Source organism: Danio aesculapii, chromosome 14, assembly GCF_903798145.1.
Source record: "Danio aesculapii chromosome 14, fDanAes4.1, whole genome shotgun sequence".
Lineage (NCBI taxonomy): Eukaryota > Metazoa > Chordata > Actinopteri > Cypriniformes > Danionidae > Danio > Danio aesculapii.
The window spans coordinates 18,710,842-18,736,718 of record NC_079448.1 but is presented as its reverse complement, the minus strand read 5'-3'; the positions used below and the strand labels follow the sequence as shown (position 1 = coordinate 18,736,718).

General features: G+C 38.5%; 1 protein-coding gene across 3 annotated transcripts in view; it reads left to right on the top strand.

Moving 5' to 3' along the window:
• Window positions 1-25,877, top strand: part of gria3b (glutamate receptor, ionotropic, AMPA 3b) — a 438,221-nt gene that overhangs the window by 290,205 nt on the left and 122,139 nt on the right. For all 3 annotated transcript variants that reach the window (XM_056472279.1, XM_056472278.1, XM_056472280.1), the window contains exons 5-9: window positions 10,956-11,009; window positions 12,562-12,723; window positions 15,764-15,931; window positions 18,623-18,727; window positions 20,815-20,922. In XM_056472279.1, the coding sequence (XP_056328254.1) occupies window positions 10,956-11,009; window positions 12,562-12,723; window positions 15,764-15,931; window positions 18,623-18,727; window positions 20,815-20,922 (597 nt within the window). The remainder of the gene's footprint in view (window positions 1-10,955; window positions 11,010-12,561; window positions 12,724-15,763; window positions 15,932-18,622; window positions 18,728-20,814; window positions 20,923-25,877) is intronic.

Here is a 25,877-nt window from a genome sequence, read left to right as displayed (position 1 = left end):
ATTTTAATGCGATTAAGACAATACTCTGAATAAGAGTCTACCATGTAAACACCGATTTTTGATTAATTTAATCAGATTAAGGTCATAATCAAACTAAAGAGAAATTGAATTAAGACATGTGGAGTATGCCGATTTTAGTCGCGTTATTGAAGTGCAGTACAGGCATGTAAACACCTTAATCGAATTATTACCGTCATGTAGGACTTTTTGCCGCGTTTTGCGACAGTATAGTCCACACACACACACACACGGCTGTTTGACACTCTTTGCACCTACCCAGTCAGTGCAGACCACAAACACCTGCATCGTGAAATGCAGAGGTTTTTTTCCTCCATTCAGCATGCGGTACGAACTTCCATTAAAACAACTCTTCTAGCAGTTTATAGTTGCATCCAATATCTCGTTTGTCACGGAGGACGTGCATGAAATGTTCGTGAATGAAAGTGAAAGTGCCAAACTGCAGTTAAAGTCGACAAATTAAAAATGAAACACCCGAAATTGCGTGAAACTCCAGAGGAAATCCGGATAGCGCAGTGACTCAATGACGTTAATCGAATTATGTGCTATAACATGTAAAATGGGATCATGAAAGTAACACTCAAAAAGCAACTCATGTAAACACCTTAGTCTTATTATTCTCTTAATTAGATTAAAGCAAATAATTTGATTACTGATGTCCATGTAAACGTAGTCACTATTGTAGGAGTTGCAATGATGTTAGCAAGCACTAACAGGTCTGGTAAGCTATAACGAATCATCCCACAGCAGCCTCACCCACACCTCGACCAACAATCTGAGATCGTGTTGTGTTCTGTAGTCATGGCAACTATGTCCAATAATGCTACTTTCGCATTTCGATATTACTAATACGATCACTTTTAATTGCTAGTTTGTGTTAACATAAAGTAGCATAAGTTAGCACTAAGTATTATTATCATTTTTTGTCTAGGCCTTTTTGTTAGTTTAGTTAGTTTTGCAAATTGTACAGTGACATTAGTTAGCCTGCACACATGGCTAGCTAAGATGGCTGAACAGTGTTAAGCAGCGTGATCAAAAGCAATGGTCGATTCTCATGGCATGCATCTGTACAAGATATAATCTGTAACGTTAAGGTTACCAAAGATACCCTCCATACTCATACTGCTTAGCACTGTTGAGCCATCTTAGCTTGCCATGTGTACAGGCTAACTGTTACTGTGCAATTTGCAAAACTAACCTCGCCTGCCTAGCAGAATCAGCAGTTTTGCATGACTTTAAATCACCAATCCTTCGGTTAAAGTTGAAAATTTGATAAACAATCCTGCCACATCTATACACTTTTACAGCAGAAACAATGTTTCTCACTTTAAACAAAAAAAGGAGTACACAGTTTGCATACAGGCCTAATAGCGGAGTGGAAGATGTCACAATCACTCTGCAGCATTTAGTTTTCAAGCATTTTGAGGGAATGGGGACTCATGCTCTGTTTTCATTTCTTCAGCTTTTAATACAATTTAACCTCATATTTTATTCCAGAGACTTTAAGATCATTTTCAATTTTCAAGTAGCAATGTTGTTGGCTGGATTTTAGACTTTTTAACCAATAGAACTCAAAGAGTGAGAATAAATGGTTCCATTTCAAAATGTTTGTCCCTACTTTTATTTATTCTTGGCACAAATATGTGCCAGAGCATCTTTGAAAATAATTTAAATTTGAAATTTACAGACAACACTTTTGTTCAGTAGTGTAAGGAGTCAAATCTTAATCTTAAAACTTAAATCTTAAAACAAAAGTTAACAACATGATCATTTATTTTAGAAGGAATAATACATGAGCTAAAGTGACTAATATCAGGGGTTATAAAGTAGAGACACTATGAAGACACTGTTAATATTCATCTTAAAAGGATAATCTCATCTGACAAGTTCCTTATTTATCATTTACAGAAACAGTTTTTCAGTGGTAGCAAATAATAGTGTTATGAATATTTAAAATGATTACGTAAAACATTTATTTGACATAAAAGGCAACACAGATAAAACTAAATATATAAATATATATAAATATATGTAAATATATAAAACTGCCACTATGGTGGTTTAAAAATGTTCCTAGAAACCAATTTCAAAGGCAGTAAAATTGGCAATTAGTGGAAAAGTGAATTTCCAAATTAATTTAATTTAAAATGACTTCTAGAGAATTTCATTGTTGTTGGTGTTGCAAAATGTGGCTTTAGATGTAATGGCTGGTTTTAGGCTGTGGGTCTAAACAAAAACTAAAAAAAAAAAACATCTCATTTGAGATTATGTTTTATTGTTTAATTGTCACATTTGAACATTTAGCAGACGATTTTGTTTAATGCAACGTAAAATTAGAAAGTCATTCAGCAATTCAGCAAGTAGAGGCGGTACACACAAGACGGGCTAATTATATGAAAGAAACTGTTGGTGCTCAGAGAATTTGGTGCTGGATTATGAGAGAGTGTTTTTTGTAAGAATGTGTTTGATGCAAATGTACAGAACTGGTTCTAGTCAGTTAGTGTCAGAATGATGAAAGAGTTTATTTTCTACATGTGGATTATCAAGCCCATTCACCTTTGTGAGACACACTCAGTTTGGTGTTGTCGTGTGGTGAGGTAGGAGAGAGAAGAGGGAGTCCCGGATTTGTTCACAAAGGTTCAGGTGTTTGCTGGAAAAGATGGTTTTTAGTTGTCGTTTGTATGATACTACTGAATCAACAATCCATGTGGGAAGATTGCGAAGATTACTCCACCAGTGTGGAACATTGAATGAAAAGGCTTTGGAAAGTGACTTATAGCCTTTCTGCAATGGTACCACAAGGTGATGCTCACCTTCCAACCAGAGGCTCCTGGAGGGGATGTAGACCTTCAGGAGCTAGTGTAGGTAATAGGGTACAGTGCCTGTGGCTGTTCTGCAAGAAAGGAATAATGCTTTGAACTTGTAATAAGCTTCGACTGGTAACAAGCCCAGAGGGATAAAGAGAGGTGTTACATGGGCTCTTTTAGGCTCATTGAAGGCCAGACAAGCTGCAGCAGACTTTGAAAAGTGCAAACCTGCATGTTCGAGCTGTATTAACATTGTTCTCTCTGAAGGACAGCTGATCATCCAGGATCAAACCCCATAACCTTTTTGATGTTTATTTGTTGAACTGGAGTTTGTTAATTAGGCCAACAGAGCAACCACCTAATAATGCATTGAAATAGTCCAAGGGTCAAGCAAGCATGAATTAGCTTTTCCGCATTAGACATTGATAGCATATATCAAAGTTTGGCAACATTTTTAATATGACAAAATGCAGTTTTATAGATGCTTGAAATCTGGCCTTCAAATGACAGGTTGCTATAAAAAAAATATCACCCCAAAATTTTTCCCTGAATGGGGTTGGGTTAGACCAGGGGTGTCCAAACTCGGTCCTGTAGGACTGGTGTCCTGAAAAGTTTAGCTCCAACCCTAATCAAACACACCTGAACCAGCTAATCAAGCTTTTACTAGATATACTAGAAACGTCCTGGCAGGTGTGTTGAAGCAAGTTGAAGCTAAACTCAGTAGGACACTGGCCCTCCAGGACCGAGTTTGGACACCCCTGGGTTAGACAGTTAATAATAAATAAATAAAATTATAATAAAATGAAGTAGAATTTCTATTTTTCCATTAATAAAAAGATATTCAACAGATTATTAAAAACGACAATGCTTTGTCTAATATGAAACTAGTTCTTATGAGAAAAACAAAAACAATTATGTCAAGCGCAACTTGTTAGCAAGTACAAATGTGGCCTTGTTGAATATTACTGATGATGATGATTAGAGCTGAAGTCACGCCACGCTCAACTGGACAACACATGGAAAAAATGCCTCCATTACAGAAAAACAGGCTGCAAGGCATGCAGTGAGGCCTCCACCTGAAAGGAACTTGCGTCCTTGTTTCTTCTTTGCTAAGATAAATACAATTCCATTTGCTTTTCTCTATTCTTATTTAACATATATAGGTACATATAGAAAAACTGAAATATCACATGGTCCTAAGTATTCAGACCCATTGCTGTGACACATATATATTTAATGCAGGTGGTGTCCATTTCTTCTGATCATTCTTGAGATGGTTCTGCACCTTTATTTGAGTTCAGCTGTTTAATTATACTGATTGGACCTGCTTAGGAAAGCCACGCACCTGACCATATAAGACCTTACAGCTCACAATCCATGTCAGAGCAAATGAGAATCGACAGAATTGTGGCAAGGCACAGATCTGGCCAAGGTTACAGAAATTACGCTACACTTAAGGTTCCTAAGAGCACAGTGGCCTCTATAATCCTTTTATGAAAGATGTTTGGGACCCTTCCTAGAGCTGGCCGTCTGGCCAAACCGAGCTCCAGAGATGCAGTCAAGAGATGGGAGAAAGTTGTAGAAAGTCAACCATAACTGCAGCCCTCCAACAGTCGGGGCTTTATGGCAGGGGCCTGACATATGAAAACCCATATAAAGTTTGCTAAAAAACACCTGATGGATTCCAAGATGATGATAAATAAGATTCTTTGATCTGATGAGACCAAAATACAACTTATTGGCCTTAATTCTAAGTGATATGTGTGGAGAAAACCAGACACTGCTTATCATCTGTCCAACACAGTCCCAACAGTGAAGCATGGTGGTGGCTGTGGGGGTGTCTTTCAGATGCAGAGACGGGACGACAGGTTGCAATCTAGGGTAAGATAATTGCGGCCAAGTACAGGGATATTCTGGACGAAAACCTTCTCCAGTGTGCTCAGGAGCTCAGACTGGGCTGAAGGTTTACCTTCAAACAAGACAATGAGCCTAAGCACACAGCTTAAATAAGAAAGAAATGGCTTCACAACAACTCCATGACTGTTCTTGAATGGCCCAGCCAGAGCCCTGACTTAAACCCAATTGAGAATCTCTGGAGAGGCTCTGTGGGTTCACAGCAAGAAGGTTATGCGTTTGATTCCTAGGCCTTCTCCATGTGTCCGCGTGAGTTTTCTTAGAGTGCTCCAGTTTCCCCCACAGTCTAAAGACAAGCACACAAACACACCAGTTTGATTAGAACATTATCTCTGATATTATTATCACACTGAGGCATAGAATTATCACACTGAGGCACACTGATCAGTGTTTTAAAACCAATTAAATTTATTTTGAGTTTCAGACATCGAACTACACCAAAGTACTAGCAAACAATAATGTTAATAGTTTGTAAAATACAGGCAGATGTCTAAGGAGACAGCAAGAATAATAACGTTTAAAGATAACTGGTCAATCAGCTTTGATCACATAAAATATACACTCTTTAGATTACTAGAATGTTCACTTTATTCCTCTCCTAGTTATGCAGTCAATTACTTTCATGTAAATCATGAGAAGATTATGAATTAACATGCAGCAAATCCTACAGCTCTGCTCACTCCACTTAACATGGTGACACTCATCATCTAAGAAATAGTGTAATCATTAAGCTGTCTAAACAGCAATATGTATGTTGAGTCATTCATTTTCTTCTGTTTTTCTGGGGCCAGGTCACGGGGCGTTCCCAGGCCAGCTGAGAGACATAGTCCATCCAGCATGTTCTGGGTCTTCCCCGAGGCCTCCTTCCGGTGGGACATGTCTGGAACAACTCCCTAGATAGGCATTCAGGAGGCATCCAAAACAGATGCTTGAGCCACCTTGGCTGACTCGTGCCGCGACTCTACTTTGAGCTCCTCACCCTATCTAAAAGGGTCCACCCTGCCACCATGCGAAGAAAATTTATTTCAGTCTCTTGTATCTTGTCCTTTCGGTCATGACCTTAAAGCTCATGTCCGTAGGTGAGAGTAGGAACATAGATTGACCGGTAAATCGAGTGCTTTGCCTTTTGGTTCAGCTCCTTTTTTACCATGCTGTTGCACCGATCCACCTGTCAATCTCACGTTCCATCCTTACATCACTCATGAACAAAGCCCCAAAATACTTGAACTCCTCCACCTGGGGTAAGGACTCTCCTCCAACCTGGAGATGACAAGCCACCTTTTTTCAGTGGAGCACCATGGCCTTGGACTTGGAGGTGCTTATTCTCATCCCAGCTGCGTCACACTCTGCAGCAATCCCCCCCAGTGAATGCTGAAGGTCCATGTCCAACGAAGCCAAAAGAACATCATCTGCGAATAACAGAGATAAAATCTCTCATGAAAATCTGATGAAATGCCCGACAGATGAAAGGCAGCGCATAGAAATTCTGTCCATAAAAATTATGAACAAAATTGGTTACAAAGTGCCACCTTGCCAGAGTCTAACATGCACTGGAAACAAGTCTTACTTATTGTCTGCAATGCAAACCAAATCTGTTCATACAGGGACCAGACAGCCCTTTACAGAGCGCCTCTGACCCCATATTCCCAGAGCACCTCTCACAGAATGCCACAAGGGACACGGTCGAATGTTTTCTTCAAGTACACAAAACACATGTGGACTGGTTGGGCATACTCCCATGAACCCTCAAGCACCCTGGTGAGGGTATAGACCTGGTCCACCTTACCATGGCCTGAACGAAAATCACATTGTTCCTTCTGGATCCTAGGTTCAACCATCGGCAGGATCCTCCTATGCAGTACTCTGGCATAGTCTTTCCTAGGGAGTCTGAGGAGTGTGATCCCCTATAGTTGGAACACATCCTCCAGTTCCCCTTCTTAAATATGGGAACCATTTTAAGTTGTCTATGTTATCTATTTTGTCATCTCATTCACCCCCATTGCTTTACCACTGCAGAATTTGCAAACTACCTCAGTGACCTCAGCTTCGATAATGTGTAAATCCACCCCTGCATACCCAGTTTTTGCTTCCTCAATGAAAGACATGTCAGTGGGATTGGGGAGATCCTCAAAGTATTCCTTCTACTGTCCGACAACATTCACAGTCGAGGTCAACAGCTCCCCACTTCCGTTGTAAAGAGCCAACCAAGCCCTGTAGGACTCCTTTTTCAGCTTGATAACATCCCTTACTTCCGGTATGTATGTATGGTCTTAAACATATTTCATTGTTGGAATATCAGATATTTCACAATATAATTAGGACATTTTTCAAAGATTTGCAGAAAAGTGAAAAAAGAACATAACAAATTATACATTAATCATCAGGCTTGAGTCAAGTGATAAACTTTGTGCACTGCCATGAAAACTTTAAAGCAATGCATTCTAAATAACAATCACGTTATGAAACTCTGGGACATAAGGCAATGTTTAAAGGAGTATTAAAAATGTACATGTGAATGAATGTGATATGCAAGGTCAGAGATGAGGGAGTGTGGGATTGTTGCCTTTTTTTTCACACTAAAATAGCTACCTTCTGATATGTCAGTGCTAATGACTCTAAATTAGAAAGTTTGTTTGTTTACCACCTGTCATGATTACCAGCGATCTATAACCACCAGAGGTCGCTGGTAAGCACTCACTTTTCACATGGACTACATCTTATGAACTACATATTCAGTCATGCCACACACACACACACCTGCTCCAAATCTCCACTGATTGGACTTCCACAGCTGATGCTGCTTCTGGACTGATTTCCACACTACTCAAGCAGCACACGCAGTCATTCACATGGCCGAGTCTTGTTTACCTGTAAAGTGACAATTCAACGCATTTTCCTTAGTCTTGTTTCTCCTTCTTTTGACCAAGTTTGTCTGTTTGTCCCTCTTCACTGCCTGCCTTCCGACCTCTCGCCTGTTATTGTGACTACGATTATGGATTTGCCTTTATTCATCTGTTTGCACCTGTGTTGACCCTTGCTTGCCTGACTACCGAATAAACCTGCACTTGGATCCTAACGTTGTCTCTATCACTAGATGTGTTACAGAAGACTCTGCCAAACATGTATTCAGCAGGACATCTAGTCAGATTAAGGCAAGGTACGAATTCCCTCGAGGACCATAATAATTGCCAATGACACCACCCTCCTGGACTGTATACTCATTGATTTCTTTTATCATGGACTAAATGAACCACTAAAATCTACTCTTATCCATTATGGTCCTCGGGGATCTTTCCAACAAGCCCTGGATGTGGCTTTACAAGCCATTGGTTTCCCCTTAACCGTCGGTGAGGTGGAAGAGACCCCTAAATCTTTTTTTTTTTTTTGGGGGGGGGGATAGACATCAAGACCCGCTGGCGACGGAGCTTGCTGCCCAACACATTAGCACCATTATGCTTACATCACCCATACTCCTGTCTCCAGCTCACAAGATGGCCGCCTCCAGTCCTCCAGCTCACAAGATGGCCACTTCCAGTTCTCCAGCTCACAATATGTTAAGAGCCAGTCTGTTACTTGTTCAGAAGATGGTTTCTTGTTCCAAGTCTGTTCCTGCCATAGTTCCTGTTCCAGTTCCTGAAACACCATCACCTGAGCCACCAGAATGGCCACCGCCACCTGAGTTGCCAGAGCTGCTGCCATCACCAGAGCTGTTACTGCCAGAGCTGCCACCACCACCTCCAGAGCTGCCAGATCCTCAGAGACTTCCAGAGCTGCCAGATCCTCAGTCACTTCCAGAGCTGCCAGATCCTCAGTCACTTCCAGAGCTGCCAGATCCTCAGTCACTGCCAGAGCTGCCAAATCCTCCAGAGCTACCAAATCCTCCAGAGCTGCCAGATCCTCTGTCACTGCCAATGCTGCCAGAGCCATTGCCGCCAGTGCCACCAGTACTGCCAGAGCCACTGCCGCCAGTACTGCCAGAGCCACAGTTGCCAGAGCTGCTGCCACCGCCGCCTGAGTTTCCTGAATTGCCGCCGCTTGAGCTTCCTGAATGGCCGCCCGCCACCGCCGCTTGAGCTTTCTGAATGGCCGCCGCCTAAGCTTCCTAATATTAATATCTGACAGGCTTTGAAGAAAATTGCATAAATATACTCTGATATTTTAAAACATTTCAAAAGTGACACATTTTTCTTGCAGTTAGTTGGTGGGACTATAACCAAGACTCACAAAAGACAATGGGGAATATGTACAGATAATGTTTTTTAGCCAATGATAAACTTCAGATGAAAGGTTATTGTGACTAACTAATTAAAATACATTCAGTTAAATAAACCTAAGCATTAATTTACTTTTTCAAACATAAAATAAGCTGATAGACCATGTAAACTCTAGTGCTGTCAGGATCAGCAGGCTAGAAATCTGCGCAGGACTGAAATTTGAATCCCATTCCCGCTCACTCCCGTCAGGTTTTATACCGCACCCAACTGTACCTGCCGTATAATCTTTGTTCACCCCCTGCCCACCCCGGTAGAACTAGATCTGGTTTTCAAAATCTCACTTTAAAATTGGGCACTACCAAACGAGAGAGATAACAGATAAAAGTGTAGGTTGTGCAAGGATTGTAGGTTAAATGTCAGTTTTGTTTGCCCCTTTGTGATGAGACATGAGTGCCGCATGATGTGCGGTGAGGTTTGTGGCTGGTGAGGCACTGACTCTTTCAGTCAGGTTTACAAACATATCCACTCAATATATTTGACAACTACAGGGCTGCCAACTCTCACACATTCGACGTGAAAGTCACGCAATTGACAGCATTCTCATGCTCTCATGCCACACATCCATTTTCTCACGCAGAAAAATCATCCCTGGATATATTTTTTTCTGTTATAATAAGTACGGTGTTAAAGACTTTTATCGTTTTATAAAGATGTTATTCTCTCTATGTGCAACCGATCCAATGCTGGTGAAAGCAATGTAATAAAAAAAACTGATGCATGTGCGCAGAAAACAGCTGATGTGCTACTCACGTTGCCGCTCCTGGTATGAATTCCAGTTGTGAACATACATGCCTAAAAAAAATAGCCGGTGCTCATGCACCGCTTATGCGTTGTGCAACAGGTGTTGTTCCGAGAAATGCACCCCTATTTAGGCTAAGTGCAAATAGCGCACCTCATTGGAATAAGCTAGTTAAGCGATTACCGCCCATCACCATTTGATTGACAGAGACAACATAACTAAAGAGAGAGACAAACAGCAGCATGAGTGGCGTAGCTTGTAAAGTGCATGGCAACATGTTTTGATGCGATCGATCTTGAACCCAGTTGGAATCCAGAGTCTGATGAACAAGTTCTTCTTTTTTTCCCCCACTACTTATTAGATTTTGCCTACTTTTCATCACCAGGAAGACAAGCAGGTTAATAAGTGTGTGTATTATGGAAGACTCAGATTCATAGAACTGGATTGGAGAGGTGTTATATCCAAATCATATGCAACATATGCTTTATGGCAGGGGTAACAGCTGCAGTTGTCGGCACACAAAATTAAAGATTAACTAATATGATGATGATCTTATTTTGACTAGCATATCTCCTGATAGTTTTTAAGACTATTTAGGAGTTTGAATTAATAAACCTAATTTTTGGCCATAAGTATGGTCTAAGACAACACACAACAGATAATTCCATAAAACATATTTTTGTGTTCTATACAATCCATAGAATTTCATTCTACTGAAATAAATATTTATTCATTCATTTTTAGTATAGTAGTTCATATAGTATATCTATCGGGCAGTGAAGATAACTTATTTTAAAATTTTAATTTCCAGAGCATATTTTTTTTTCTTTCCTGTTGTTTGAAACATGAAGAATAGCAGACTTCCTATTTGATGGAGCGCTAACTGTGAGTGTATTGTTTGTGGCAAGGTCTATACATATTTTAATTTTGGTAACTCTGGGTCAAACCGTGTGCATGAAAAAATTAGGGCTGCTCCTAAATAAAAGATATTCAGAATTTTAGCAGTGTTTGTTTCTGTTGACCAGCATAGAGTAGCAAACCACACTGAAGATTGTCAGTTGCTGCTTGTGGAAAAATAGTTCAACATTGAGTGTGTTAGTCCATTGAAACAGGGTAAAACGAGAGTGAAGATAACATGAGGGATGATGCACTTCTGCACTTCTTACATAAACTCTAAACACTTACTGATTCTCTCTCTTGCAGGTTGTGACACTTGGAAAGAACAGTCGGGGCTACCATTACATTATCGCCAATCTGGTGAGTTTTAGGTCCTGAAATTACTGCTAAACACACCTTTGGATAAGTAACTGTTCAGTTATCTTAGGCCACAACATATACTCATGGGAACATGAAAATATCTCTTGACCATAATATATTATTTAGTGGCAATGCCGTATTAGCACAAGTCGTGGCATGATTGTTATGACATCTTTTTGTTATGGCCACACAATGTAATGTCATAGCCTCATAAATTGTTAGCCTGCATGATCATACCCTGAATTAACATAAAATCATCATTTTAATAATGCAATATATTATATTCAGGCAAGAATGATAAAGGTGTGAAAATCTGAAATTATTTTAACCTATACAGCCTACTAGTCTAGAGCAGTGTTTCCTAACCCTAATCGTGAAGGCACACCGACAGTACACATTTTCAACCTGTTTCCAAACACACCTGCATTCATCAGAATGTAGCGGGTCCAGGATTCCTGCATCAACTGACATTTTGCCGATCCCAGCCATCTGTGAAGTGGAATAAACAAGACCAAAATGTGCATGTGCTCACCTCTCTATGTTGCTGGGCAATCACAAGTAGACCAGAAAATGCTGAATAATGCACTGCGCTCTCTTAGCAGCCTACATCCCTCTGGCGGAACCACCATTTCCTTTAAACATTTACACATGTATACCATTATTAATGTCATCAATTGTGGCAAACCATTATTTGGGGTGTCACAGGAACATTAAAAGAGACTCCAAAACCTGAAATGAATGGATCAGATAAGGGAGACATCCAAAATATGTACTTTACTGTTGGTGTGCCTCCAGGCACAGGGTTGGGAAACACTGGTCTGGAGTGTGTGGCACACAATGTTACAATATTCAACATAAATCATAAGAATATGTCAAGAAAACATCCATCACATAATACAATCATGTAAATTTGTTAACTGATTGTTTCTTTATTTCAGTTGTGTTTATTATTATTATTATTATTATTATTATTATTAGTCGTAGTAGTAGTATAAATGGTAATAATTATAGTTTTACATTTACTGGCACATAAACTATGCTTTAGTTCCTCTTTCAACTCAAATGTCCCTTTATATATCATTCTCTATTATGTGTTGATATTTACTGTCAAGTGGGCTACAATATGCATTTCTAAATGCTAATGCCAGCAATGTCAGTAAAGTTTACCTTTAACCCCCATGTTGTCTTAGAATTCTGTATACAGCATTTGCCATTTGGGTCAAAAATGACCCCTTCACTAAACCTTTAAAATAAAAATAAAGCAGCTAAATGTTATTTTAATGTGTGTGTGTGTGTGTGTGTGTGTGTGTGTGTGTGTGTGTGTGTGTGTGTGTGTGTGTGTGTGTGTGTGTGTGTGTGTGTGTGTGTGTGTGTGTGTGCGCGCGCGCGTGTGTGTGTGTGTGTGTGTGTGTGTGTGTGTGTGTGTGTGTGTGTGTGCGCGTGTGTGTGGTGTGTGTGTGTGTGTGTGTGTGTGTGTGTGTGTGTGTGTGTGTGTGTGTGTGTGCATTTATGTAAATATTTCAAGCTTTTTTTTCATCATCTCTTTCCACAGGGCTTCACCAACATTAGCCTGGACAAGGTCTTCCTTGGTGGAGCAAACATTAGTGGATTCCAGATAATTAATCCTGAAAACTTAGTTGTACAGCAGTTTCTCCAAAGATGGGACCGTCTGGATGAAAGAGAATTTCCTGAAGCCAGAAACACACCTCTAAAGGTCTGAATCTACAATTTATAAAAATCAGATCAACTATAGCATGTCATTGTCACTTATTCCTGTAAAGTTTTTTTCTTTCTTTCCTTCCTTCCTTCCTTCCTTCCTTCCTTCCTTCCTTCCTTCCTTCTTTCTTTCTTGCATTATTAAAACTGGGGATCAATTTACATCTAATTAAACAATAATTATGAGATGAATGAACATATTTTAAAGGGCACCAATTTTATTAATTTTTCTGAATTAAAGTCTTTGGTGTCTTCAGTATGTGTCTGGAAAGTGTCTGTTCAAAATACCCATCAAATTATTTATTACCCCTCTGAACATGGGAATTTTTTAGGGTTGAGGACACTTTTGCTGTTTTTTTTTTTGCCTGTATCTTTAATGCAAATGAGCTGGCTCTCCCCACCCACCATTCTCATGTGTATGTCAAAACCATAGATCTCGCTCTATGGCTCTGATGTGCGTCTCCTTTTCCTGCTGTGTTTCACGACAGATAAACAGCACAGTGACAGACATGAAGAATACTACTGTAACAACTTTCCCAGTGGTTATTTGATGTATTTGTTGTGGCTTTAATTCAAGCCTTTCTGCAATGATCAGTCACACAGAATGCTGTTACAAAGTTTGCAGTACACACAAACACACTTTTAACTTCGTTTTTGGATACAACGTTATACACAATACATGACCGGATACACGTTAATATACACTCCGTTATGTTAATGTACAAAATAAACCTGATTTAACGCCCACAAACTTGGATTGCAGCATCTTGTTTTATAATTGTACTGACACTATGAGGCTGTGGTGATGAATAACATGATTTTACTCTCTTTTCTGTATTACAAACATACACTGTTTTAAAAACATTTTAAACTGTAAGGGCTCTATTTTAACGGTCTAGGTGCAAAGTCTGAAGCGCAGGGCGCAAAACCATTAAGGGCATGTCCGAATCCACTTTTGCTATTTTAAAAACGGGAAAACACGTCGTGGCGCATGGTCTAACAGGGTTAAGCTTATTCTCTTAATGAGTTATAGGTGTGTTTTGAGAATTAACCAGAGTCTCATTTCCCATTCCCTTTAAGAGTCAGTTGCGTCGCTCCCTGGCGCATTTACTATTTACGTGGCAGACTTTGTAAGTGGAAAAACTGAACACTTCAAATCAGTTAAGAAAACAGTTAAACAGCATCTGCAGCAAGAGGATAATAAGCCTAATCCATTCGGCCTTTACTTTCACTCTTTCGTGGATAAGGAAACGGTGTTAAACGTTCTCCACTAAAGATATCCATTAGCCTAAATAATTAATTTCGTCTGTTAATTGCAAATATTTGTTTCAAAACTATTTCTAAATTCAGTTCTAATTTCCAGCAAAGACACGTCCTATGCCCCATAAGGTCTAAAACCTGACAGGTGGACAAAGATTGTTTTTAATAAAACATATATAAATATGCATATAATAAATAATACTAATGATAATAACATTATACAAAAGCAAGTTGTCGTGAATAAACTGAAAAATGCTTCCGAAGTGAAGAAGGCATGGAGGAACTGGTTTTTATATTTATAGAAAATAATAGTTTTTGTAACATTTTAATCCTTTAATTCTTTTTCATTGGTAAAGATATTTCTGTATTGCTGTACATCCTGTGTGTTTTAAGCAATGTTTAAGTGAGGCGCACAACTGACGTGCTCTGGGCTGTAACTCTATTGCACAGTCTATTTTAGTTCCTCAAAATAGCAACGCGCCAGCAATGCGCCTTAACACACCTCCTTTTTAGACCATAATGCCTATGGGCACACATATGAGTGCAAATGCATTTGCTATTTAAACAGCGTGGTGCAAAACATCAAAATGACATTTGCTTCGAGCTGAAACTAGCAAATAAAATTTGCGTCGCCCATTGCGCCGGGTGTATGATAGGGCCCTAAAACTTATTCTTAAGCTGCAGCTGATTACAGAGAGTTAAAACAGATCTTTTAAGCCCAGTTACTAAGCAAGTCCTGGCTTTTGGATATGATTATATGCATTACTATGGAGACATGTTAATATGCGGTTGTCAATTAATTCAGTTGGCTGCAAAATTGCAGCGATTTGGATCCTGTTTTAACATCAGGAAATGAAAAAAAAGACAGTTGTGTTTTATATCACTCCAATATAACTGTGGACACACTTTACCTACACACAGTTCTGTCTAAATAGCTTCCAAAAATTAATTTTGCATCATAGGTGCCCTTTAAATGATATTTATTGTCTCTTTGTGTGAGCGTTTTCTAGATCTTTTCAAAGATATCAAAGACAGTGAAGGCATCATTTATTTCAAATTTAGTGTACAGTATAAACATATCCTTCAATCCTACCTTTGTTGTTACAAGTTTGAATTGTAGCCTAAAGTGTGCAGGTTCAATTCTCAGTCTCAGCAGGAATTGAAGGTGGAGGGAGAAAATTAATTTGCTGAGCAATGCACCCGAGCAATGCACCTTAACCCTAATTGCTCACTGGGTGCTGGAAACAATAACCGCCCACTGCTCTATAGGTGCATGCTTACCGTATGTGTGTGTGTTTGTGTGCTCTCACTTTTCAATCAAAATGTGTGTGTGCACTTTACTATGCAAAATTACAAAATGCAATAGTATTCTTAGTATACTTCACAGCAAATCAGCAGGTGATTCTCTTTACTAACATGAAATGGGATTTAATTACCGGTTGCAACTATGAACATCAATTGCTGCAATACCGTGTCTCAGACATTTTCCATATCTCTGTAATTAGCAGCCGGGTTAACATTCTTTAAATAGCAAGAAACCCTACAGAGACTACATCCCTGGAGTTTGTCATATTTAGTTGCATTTGGCAAACATGATTACACGCAGAAATGCATTGCAATTATCTTTCATTATGTACATCAACACAATGGCAGACATGAAAGAGGGCAACTTATTTTGAACCTCTTTACAGTGTTTACTTAGAGATAATGTGCTTGCTTATTTTAAATGGCTCCTAACAAATAACTGCTAATGTGAGGTGCTTAATGGTTGTGTACAGTATACTTCAGCGCTGTCTTATGATGCTATCCTGGTCATTGCGGAGGCTTTTCGGTATCTGCGACGACAACGAGTAGATGTGTCCAGAAGAGGCAGTGCAGGTGATTGCCTGGCTAACCCTGCTGTCCCTTGGAGTCAAGGCATCGACATTGAACGAGCTCTCAAAATGGTAAAGTGTCTTAACATTGTTTTATGCTAAATGTTTTTGCATAAGTATGGTATTCATATATTTCACAGTGCTTATTATTTTTAGCGTTTCAAGCATGTAGCACTGAAACCCTATTGTATTCCTTGGGATTTTTATTATTAGGGGTTCTAACATGTAGCACTGAAATCCTATTGTAATTATTGAAATTTTTATTCAGACATAAAGCAGGTATCATGATTATTGCAATTTTTAAAGGGTCGGACATAGCACTGTAGCCTTAATGTGATTGTTAGATGAGACCAAATGTCATCATTCTGCCCTAAGACTGATCAGGTAGACCAAACCATACGTTGTAGAGAAGTGAATCTTTACCAGATGGTAGTACCTACCCCTTCTAACATGTCACAGTGCCTCAAAAACCTCTTGGGGTTTTTGGGAAACAGCCCTTTGGGCACACATGGCCACACAAGTCCTAGAGGTCTGTGAGATTTTGAAAGCAATAGGCCAATGTGGGTGGCACTATTAAGTTTTACACATTGCATAAGATACATAGTGCATTCCAAACAGGATATATCACCCTCCAAAGGGCATTTTGGAGTAAACTAATTATGGCCGCCATACTAAAGTGTCATTACAAACCAAAGTGCTCAAAACTGAGAACTTCGAGGGACCCTTTGGAACTTACTATTGGCATTTCAGACCATGATCCTTCGATCTGGGAAGTTGTTTGCTGTTGCACACTGCACTTAATTCGGAAGGGCTCATTCCTATGCTCTAATCCCTTCAGGGGGACCTGTCGAAGGCATTAGGGCACAGGGATTTTTCCAAATGACCACCAAGTCATGGGCTGAGTAATTTATATTTTTAGGCAAAAAAATAATAATTGTTGTGCAATAAGATATAGTGTTACTGACCGACGTGAGACATGCTTCTGCAGAATCCCATCAGGGAAAGAACAGCCAGAAAGGAGAAACATGGATTTGTGTTGAAGGGTTTTCTATTTTGCAGGTTAAGTGCAATTAAAGTATAAATTTAAATGCAATGTCAAAGTATAAATAGCAGAAGTGTATAACGAATAGTTTTTCCCTAAAAAAGAAACCAACATCAAATATAAAAGTAGACACTTACAAGCTATAACGCTGTCAATAATGACTAAACTGCAAAAAATAAAACAATAAATAAATAAATAAATTGGAGCTCTGACAGGGACATGACTGATTTTAAATAACTGAAAAACAGCTCCAAGTGCAATAAATGGATCGCAAGTGCTCACAATTTAATGTTTGTTCATTATTTTTTGCCCACCAACCTCTGCACAGGTCACGTGACTGATTCAATAGGAGTAAGCTATTGTTTATCAAGGAAAGAATATATTTGCAAACTTTTCACTAAGTAATTCATTTATTTTCTCAATAATTAATTTATTTTTTACTTTAATGCTGCTATGAATATACATATTTATTATATGCAAATGTTCCAGCATAAGTAAAATTCTCAGTATATGTCATATTACCTGGTACGCAAGTAGTCTGTAAATGCAATCAGTTTTGCCATTGATAATTAACTCATCTATTAATGTTTTTTTCCTTTTGTTCCTTTGAATGAAACTGCCATGCTGCCACCTACTGGGTGGTTTTAAATTGATATTTGTACTACCTTTTAATTGATAATAAGTTACAAATAAGGGCAGCACAGTGGCTCAGTGGTTAGCCCTGTTGTCTCTCACCAAGAAGGTTAATGGTTTGAGTCCCGGCTGCTCCAGGTGGCATTTCTGTTTGGCATTTGCATGTTCTCCCGTGTTTGTGTGGGTTTCCCTTTGAGTGCTCCCATTTCCCCCACAGATTAAAGACATGCAGTATAGGTGAATTGAATTAACAAAATTTGCCGTGTGTGTGTGTGTGTGTGTGTGTGTGTGTGTGTGTGTGTGTGTGTGTGTGTGTGTGTGTGTGTGTGTGTGTGTGTGTGAGTGAATGAATGAGTATATGGGTGTTTCCTAATAGGGCTTCCACCGCATAAAATATATGTCGGAATAGTTGGCGGTTTAACATAAATTTGACATAAAAAATTGTGCACCACTCATGTAAATGTCTGAAATTTTTATTTGACAAATGCTGACAAGTTCATACCAACTTCATCTGCAGTAAAGACAGCAACACAAAGCAATAGACTTTAAGTTTCTCCTATATTAATTTTCTTGGTTCAAGCGGAAATCTTGCTGATTGTTTTTTTTTTTTTTTGGATGTCAGATTTCACACCTTGAAAACAGACAACAGAAAACAGCCATAATCACCATCTAAATGTATCTGTAGGAAATGTACAGCTGGCTGAGTGAATTGTTTATGGGTAGTTCTGTGTAGGCTGAGGTAAGGATATACTGCATGGAGTCAAACCGCGCACAACATGACATCACTTGAAAAGGTTCTATTCAGACCAAGCTTGGAATTTAGAATGACAACTATAACCCAGTTACCTTCACTGATTTGGCATAATGTCACCTAGTGGTCAGGTGGATATGAGGCTATATCTTTTCAATGCATTAATGTATTCTGATCAAACTTGAAGTTTATTATAAAAACCATGACACATGGTTACCTGCAGTCTTTTGGCACAATGCCACATAGTCGTCAGGCTAAATCTCCTCAATGCTTTGTGTTTAAATTTTTTATTGTAATTCTGATGTCCTTGGTCCTTTGTTGTTGTTTTTCTTGGCAGGTTCAAGTACAGGGGATGACTGGCAATATTCAGTTTGACAGCTTTGGTCGCAGAACAAATTACACCATTGATGTTTATGAAATGAAAACAGGAGGCCCAAGAAAAGTAAGTAAACCCTAAATCTGTCCATTTGTTGGATAAGCTTTGTAAGTGTTAAAATCAATCTGGGTCCAATTCTGTTCTCTCATTTAGCTTTTAGAGTATATAAATACATTATAAAAATGTAGGTCACTTTATTTTACCAACAATTATCACTATTATTAATCCATCAGCAATGATTTTGCCGCAACTCCTAATTTCCTGCTTACTAATATTTTTTAAGGTAGTTTTTAGGTTTAGGTATAGGTTAAGCCTGACATACACTGTGATTTTAGTCAGTTTTCTAACTTGTGTGACCGTGTACAGGGGCAATAAAGAGGTTATTAATCTGTCCCAACTGGCAGTTGGATGATTTACTGACATGACAGAAATTTTGCTTGGTCCCCATTAGGGAATAACATACTTGAATCAGAGCTCATTGTTTGTGCCCTCACTGTACCTGTGCGAAAACCAAAACAGAGACACACATACACTTCTGAGTTCATGTTGGTGCAATATTAAAAAATATATTCAAGAATGCACAGAAACAATTAAAAGGCATTGTGTTCATATGTATGTGAGAAACAGATCAGGGGTGCGTTTCCCACGCATATCACTTTATCATATTAATTGAAATATATGTAAACGGCTCATATAGAACCAATGTTTCCTTTACAAATATTATTGAGAACATTCTAATATTCTAAAATATAAAATTACATGTAGGATATTGTTTATTATTATTTTTTTTTAAGTCTACTTTTACAATAAAACACATGTAAACTACTGCAGAAATGTGCTAACCAACAGGCCCATGCCACATACAGTACAGATACCTAATAAATAACCTACTAGAAATTAAAAGCATTAATGTATGCTATGTTTTTTGTGTTCACAAGCTTTGGAGACGTAACGTAAAATACGATTTTAAATAATAGGTCACCGACAGCTTTTGCTATGAGCCACGACTGTGTTAATTGCACACATGAAGATCGCTAAAACTGAACTGTAAAATTACTTTGAAAGCAAATTACTCCTAAGAGAGATGAGACTTAATGGTTTAAAAAAAAAAAAAAAACATTCTAAGTTTAAATGTTAAAATGTTCTAAATGAATAGGGCATAGGGGGAAAACTGGGAACAGAAACCAGCCAGGAACTATGTTTCTAACTATAGCTCCAGAGGTGTAGCTGCTAGCATAAAAGTTTGAGACGCAGTTTGCGAATGTTCGTTCCAACGATGGATTTTGGAAACACCAAATCAGACACAACTTGCGACCTTAGTTGGCTAACGATGGTTTTTGGAAATGCACCCGTTTAGGAAAAAAAAATTGTTGTGGTTTTTAATTTCATTCCTTTCTACCTCCTTCCCATTAGGTTGCATAAATAAATCATGTGCTGGTTTGCCAATCACCATAAAACAAATAAAAAAGAAGAAATGGGTGTTACGTGTTGATTTCATATGCACAGTGTGAGCAGTCAAGCTGCTGCTCATGTAGTGTGTGCACATGAATCATAAGTTTTGGCTTTACATCGCGTGCGACCTTTCCATAGAGTGTAAGTTGGTACCATGCTAAAATTGCAAAGATATCACACAGTGTATGTCCAGATTTAGGATTAGGAATATAGAATAAGACCATGCAGAATATGTACTTTATAAGTACAAATAAACGACCAATTTCTTAATAGTAGAATAAATAATTAAATGTATGAATTATAAAGAAAAGGTATATTGCTTTCTGCCAAACAGTTTCCATTACTAAAACAAATTAGCCCAAAATATCAAATTGGTGGTGCCATGCTAAGCCTTCTGACACACATGCCACTCAACTATTAAACAGCTTAAGTATAGTATAGAAATAGAGGACATACACATCCCACATTTGTGAATACAGAAGGCAAACATAACCAAGCCAAAAGTGGCATTTTTCTCCCATTAACAAAAGTCAGCATAAAATTTAAGGCAATAACAGCATCAGCACAGAGATCTAATAATTTACAAATCAATACATTCCAAGGGGATTACACATCCACACCAGACGGCCTGGGGGTGGTGGTTAGTGTTAATGCAATAAACATGTCTTCTTGATAATAAAGTGAATGTTTTCCCTTTGCAGATTGGATACTGGAACGAGTTTGAGCGGTTTGTTAATATAATGGATCAGCAGTTCACCAACGATTCCTCCTCAGTGGAAAACCGAACAATTGTGGTCACTACTATTATGGTACACGCTCCATGATGTTTTAAACGTGTCTCATATTCTGCCCATCAGGGTCATGGTGTTGACTCCTAGGTTGATACATTCTGTCCTGGGCGGGTAGAAATGCATTTCTTTTGTGTTGCTTTCCATCCACTCATTACTTGTTGAAACAGTCAAATGCAAGGAAGGGATGCATGAGTGTTTCAACTGTATCCACGTGGGTGTCAAAGCATTTAGATTTTTCATATATCAGTGGCCTGTCGTAGCAGTGACATCACAATAACGGCATTAGGTATGATGGTTTTACATTGACATCATCAAAGTAGACATACAATGCATAAGTAGGTAAGACTTGTTTCACTCATTAAGTAAATGGTCAATGACACATGGCACAAAAAGCAAATGCTTACTGTGGAAAAGAAGGGTTTGATGGTTTGCCTTTGGCTAAGTAAAAGTGCATTTGAGCAAGGCCAGGTGTGTCTTTGCACAGATCCACTTTACATTGACTGGAGGGCTATTCAGTGCTGACTTGACTCTTCATCTGTTGCTGTTAATAATGTCAGCCTCCAATTGGCAAGACAGATCTCTGAGGCATTCAAATGAGTGCTCACATCTTCTTTCCATGTAAAGCAACAAAAGTTTTGTTTAACCAAAATCCAAGGTCATTCTTTCAAATACTGTGTAAACCAGCAGCTGTATGTTTTTCGTTCCATTGGATTCTGAGGAAAACAATCACACAAAGGATGAGGTGAGAGAATACATTCAGCACAGAACAAACCATTGCTAACCCACTGGCACCCTAATTGTCTCTGACTCAAATGGGATACATTTTCTCTGTGAGAAGCCATGTTGTTTAGTAATAATGACGACAGAGAGAAGCCATGTTGTTTAGTAATAATGACGTGCTTTTAAAAAGCTAGCCACTGCCACATTTTTTAATTGAATGATGTTGTGTACCTCGTATATTTCTTGTTCATTTCCCTATAGAAAATATCAGTCACATGATTTGCAATCACATGATTCTGGTGACACGCAAAATTCAGATGGAGGGCAGGAAGTAAAAAAACAAATGGAGGACATAGAGGAAAGTTTGCGATTTGTAGCATATTTAACAGGAGATATAAATAGAAAAAAAACACATGTTGAGCATGATTCTTATATTATGAAGAGGACCGAGTTGAGCTACTGAACTAAATATATTTGCTGCGATCAAGGTGTTTGATACAGATGCCACTTACATGAAAAAATATTATAGTAAATACTATAGTGTTTTAAAGCATACTGTGGTAGTAATTATATGACTGCTGTGGTCCACAACTGTAGTAGTAAACAAATTATCCAACAGGCTATAGTTTTCTACACTGTAATTATACACCATCACAATACACCACAGTTTACACTAACATTACAGTATTAATTAGTTTATCAGTTTACTATACTACAGTTTTCTAGCATTTATTAACATAGAGTTGTAACCTACTATACATTATACACTTTACTATAGTGTGATTCAAAAACATCTTTTTCCATGTGGATAACTTTATATCTAAAGAAAAAAAAAAAAAGAAATCATACAAAAGCATGGGTGCATAGTCTACATTATTATCATTATAATTATTATTATTAACATCATCATTATTTTGCTCGCAAGGGTAGCATTTCTTTTTTGTTCAGTCAATGAACTTAACCAGCAACAAACCTTCAACCTTATGGTTGTTTATTCCACCGAAACCCCAGTAAAAACATGGATTATTGCAAAACAAGATGGAGATTTTGTTGCAGCAATTATATGGCAGTGTAAGTTATTTTCGTTCTCCTGGATTTTGTAAATATGGTGGTGTTTGTAGTAGGCTATCTGATTTTTATATTATACATTACCATATAATAATGTATTATATTGGCAACCCCGGATTAATAAAGGGACTAAGCCAAAAAGAAAATGAATAAATGAATATAATACACGTAGATAGATAGCTATGTCTATTATATTAATGTATTATATAAAAACACAGATTATAAACAGGCCTGTATAATGTTTATTAGTGCTGTCAAACAAACTATCGTCTTCAAAAAAAAAAGATTGTACACATGGATGCATTAAAAAAAATCTTTATCACAAGCCAGCTTTTCTTCAGTTTTTAGGTCAGTTTTCTTGAACTTTTCCCCTTTTATGAGCAAAAACTTTTGGAATTCTATAAAAGCTATTTGGCATTTCTCATTTTGGCTGATTTAAACAATTGTAAACAACACAAAACAAACAATTTTACGTTCTGATAGTGATTCCTATGTAGAAGAATCACTTCCTGCACGCCATCTGAATTTTGCAGGTCATGTGAAAACAATCTACCTAACCAGATATGTCCAAGACAAACCAGCCTAAAATTGATGCTGGTGTTAGTTGCTCTTTTGAGCAAGGCAATATCTGAGGTCTGCTGGATTGGCTTCTGTCACATGTACTGTAGGTGTGTCTGAAAATGCTTAAACAGAGTCAACATGTGATTTCTCTGCAGTCACTGCCATTTACTTCATGACTGATATTCCCCCTCTACTTTTACACTGTCAGTGCAACCGAGACCCTTTGAATGCTGTACCACAAGCTTGTGTGTATGTGCATTAAGAGAGAGAAGCAGAAGTGAAGCTATTTTCATTTGTTTTCATTTCTGCTTCAACATCTCGCTCCCTATTATTTACACCTAATATCAAGGACAGTACTAAATGTTGATAAACCAAGTCCTGTGTGATTAAGGATACATATGATGGCCAATAACCTAACACATGCCAGTAATACAGTAATGTATATGATAAATCACAGGTGGTAACTGGACATTTATGTTTATACCATTTGTGGACTCTAAATTAAACTGTTCAAAGTTTGGTAAATTATTTGGCTTATTAAATTTAGTCTGCCTTAATGAAATTATTTGGATATAAAAATAGATCACTTTGACAATTATGTTAGAAAAATAACTTTTAATGAAGGTTGATTAGAAAAGTGTGGATTAAAGTCCAAAACCTGACTAGATTGAGCCGAACGCTTAAATTGGTTCCATAACAGGAAATTACAGCAAGACCATTTGATTTAACTAGTTTGAGTTCAGTTTAAATAGTCTAGAAAACTTCATGTGCATGCTACTATCATGAAGCCCTGAAGGACAAGCATAGATGCATTGATAATGCTGTTTGCTACCATGGCACTACAATGAAAGAAAGTGAGCAGTGTTTGTTTTTTAGAGTTTTAACATAATTTAAACATATAATATTCAAAAACTAAGGCTGCAAAGCAAGATAGGAGGCTGACAGGAAACTGCTGATCATAAGTACATAAGTAGCAATATATATTAAAATATAGATAATTTTTAATAATGTTAAACTAAATAGTCACAATAGCCTACATTGAAATTGTGTGTGTGAAAGAGAGAAAGTGAGAGATCCATGAGCCTCTTAAATAGAGTGTCACAGATACAGCCCATAATCAGCACTGGAGTCCCACCCACCAAGGACAAACCACGGTCTCTGCATTAGTGACCAAAGGTTTGTCTATAGCAGCCCGGCCATGTATATTGATCCTGTGAAGCTCCCGAAGAACAGTTTTAGTGTAAACAAGGGGCTTAAGGTGCACATTTAATTCTGCAGTGAGTTGGGCAGGTGTAGTTTTATGTTTTTTTGGATACAATCCATTTCATGCAGCTTCCTACTGCATCCACAGTTATTCCTGTTGGATGAGGTTTGTCTTTCCTGGTAATATGCTGACCTTACCCTGGATACCATTGCTCTTGATACATCACAATGACTCACTGTCTTGGTCACAGATGTGCCAGCAAGACAAGCACAATTTGTTCTCTTTTGAACTCACTTTATGTCAGAATCAGAATCAGTTTTATTGCCAAGTGTGCTTCACACACACAAGGAATTTGTTTTGGTTACAGAAGCTTCCAGTGTACAAAGAGTGACAAGTGACAACACAAAATAAATATGAAAAAAAAAAAGATAAACATTAAATAGATGCGGTTAGACAAGAAACCTGGATGTTGAGTTGTATGTACAGATTGTTATAAATATACAGGTTATAAGGTGCTGTGTACAATGCAAATGGAGAGGTATTGCATTGTATATTGATATAAGGTGCTGTGTACAAGTGCGTATGAGAAAGTATTGCACATATTTATTGCACAGTAGGGAAATATTTAACTGTTCATAAGGTAGATCGCCTGAGGAAAGAAACTTTTCCTGTGTCTGGCTGTTTTTGTGCTTAGTGCTCTGAAGCGCCAACCAGACGGTAACAGTTCGAACAGGTAGTGTGCTGGGTGTGAGGGGTCCAGAGTGATTTTGCGAGCCCTTTTACTCACTCTGGAGGAGTACAGTTCTTGAAGTGTAGGAAGGGTTGTGCCAGTGATTTGTTCAGCAGTCCGGACTATTCGCTGTAGTCTACGGAGGTCGGTTTTGGCAGCTGAGCCGAACCAGACGGTGATTGAAGTGCAGAAGATGGATTGGATGACAGCTGAGTAGAACTGTACGAGCAGCTCCTGTGGCAGGTTAAACTTCCTCAGCTGACGAAGGAAGTACAGTCTCTGCTGGGCTTTCTTTACAATAGAGTCTATATGAGTGTCCCACTTCATATCCTGAGAGATGGTGGTGCCCAGGAACCTGAATGCCTCTACTGCAGCCACAGTGCTGTTCATGATGGTGATTGGGGGGAGTGCAGGGGGGTTTCTCCTGAAGTCCACTATCATCTCCACTGTTTTGAGCGTGTTCAGCTCCAGGTTGTTGTATCTGCACCATAACGCCAGCCGCTCCACCTCCTGTCTGTATGCAGACTCGTCACCGTTCTGGATGTGTCGTCAGCAAACTTAATGAGTTTGATGGAGGGGTTATTTGCAGTGCAGTCGTTGGTGTACAGGGAGAAGAGCAGTGGAGAAAGAACACATCCCTGGGGGGCACCAGTGCTGATGGTGCGGCTGTCGGATGTGATTTTGCCCATT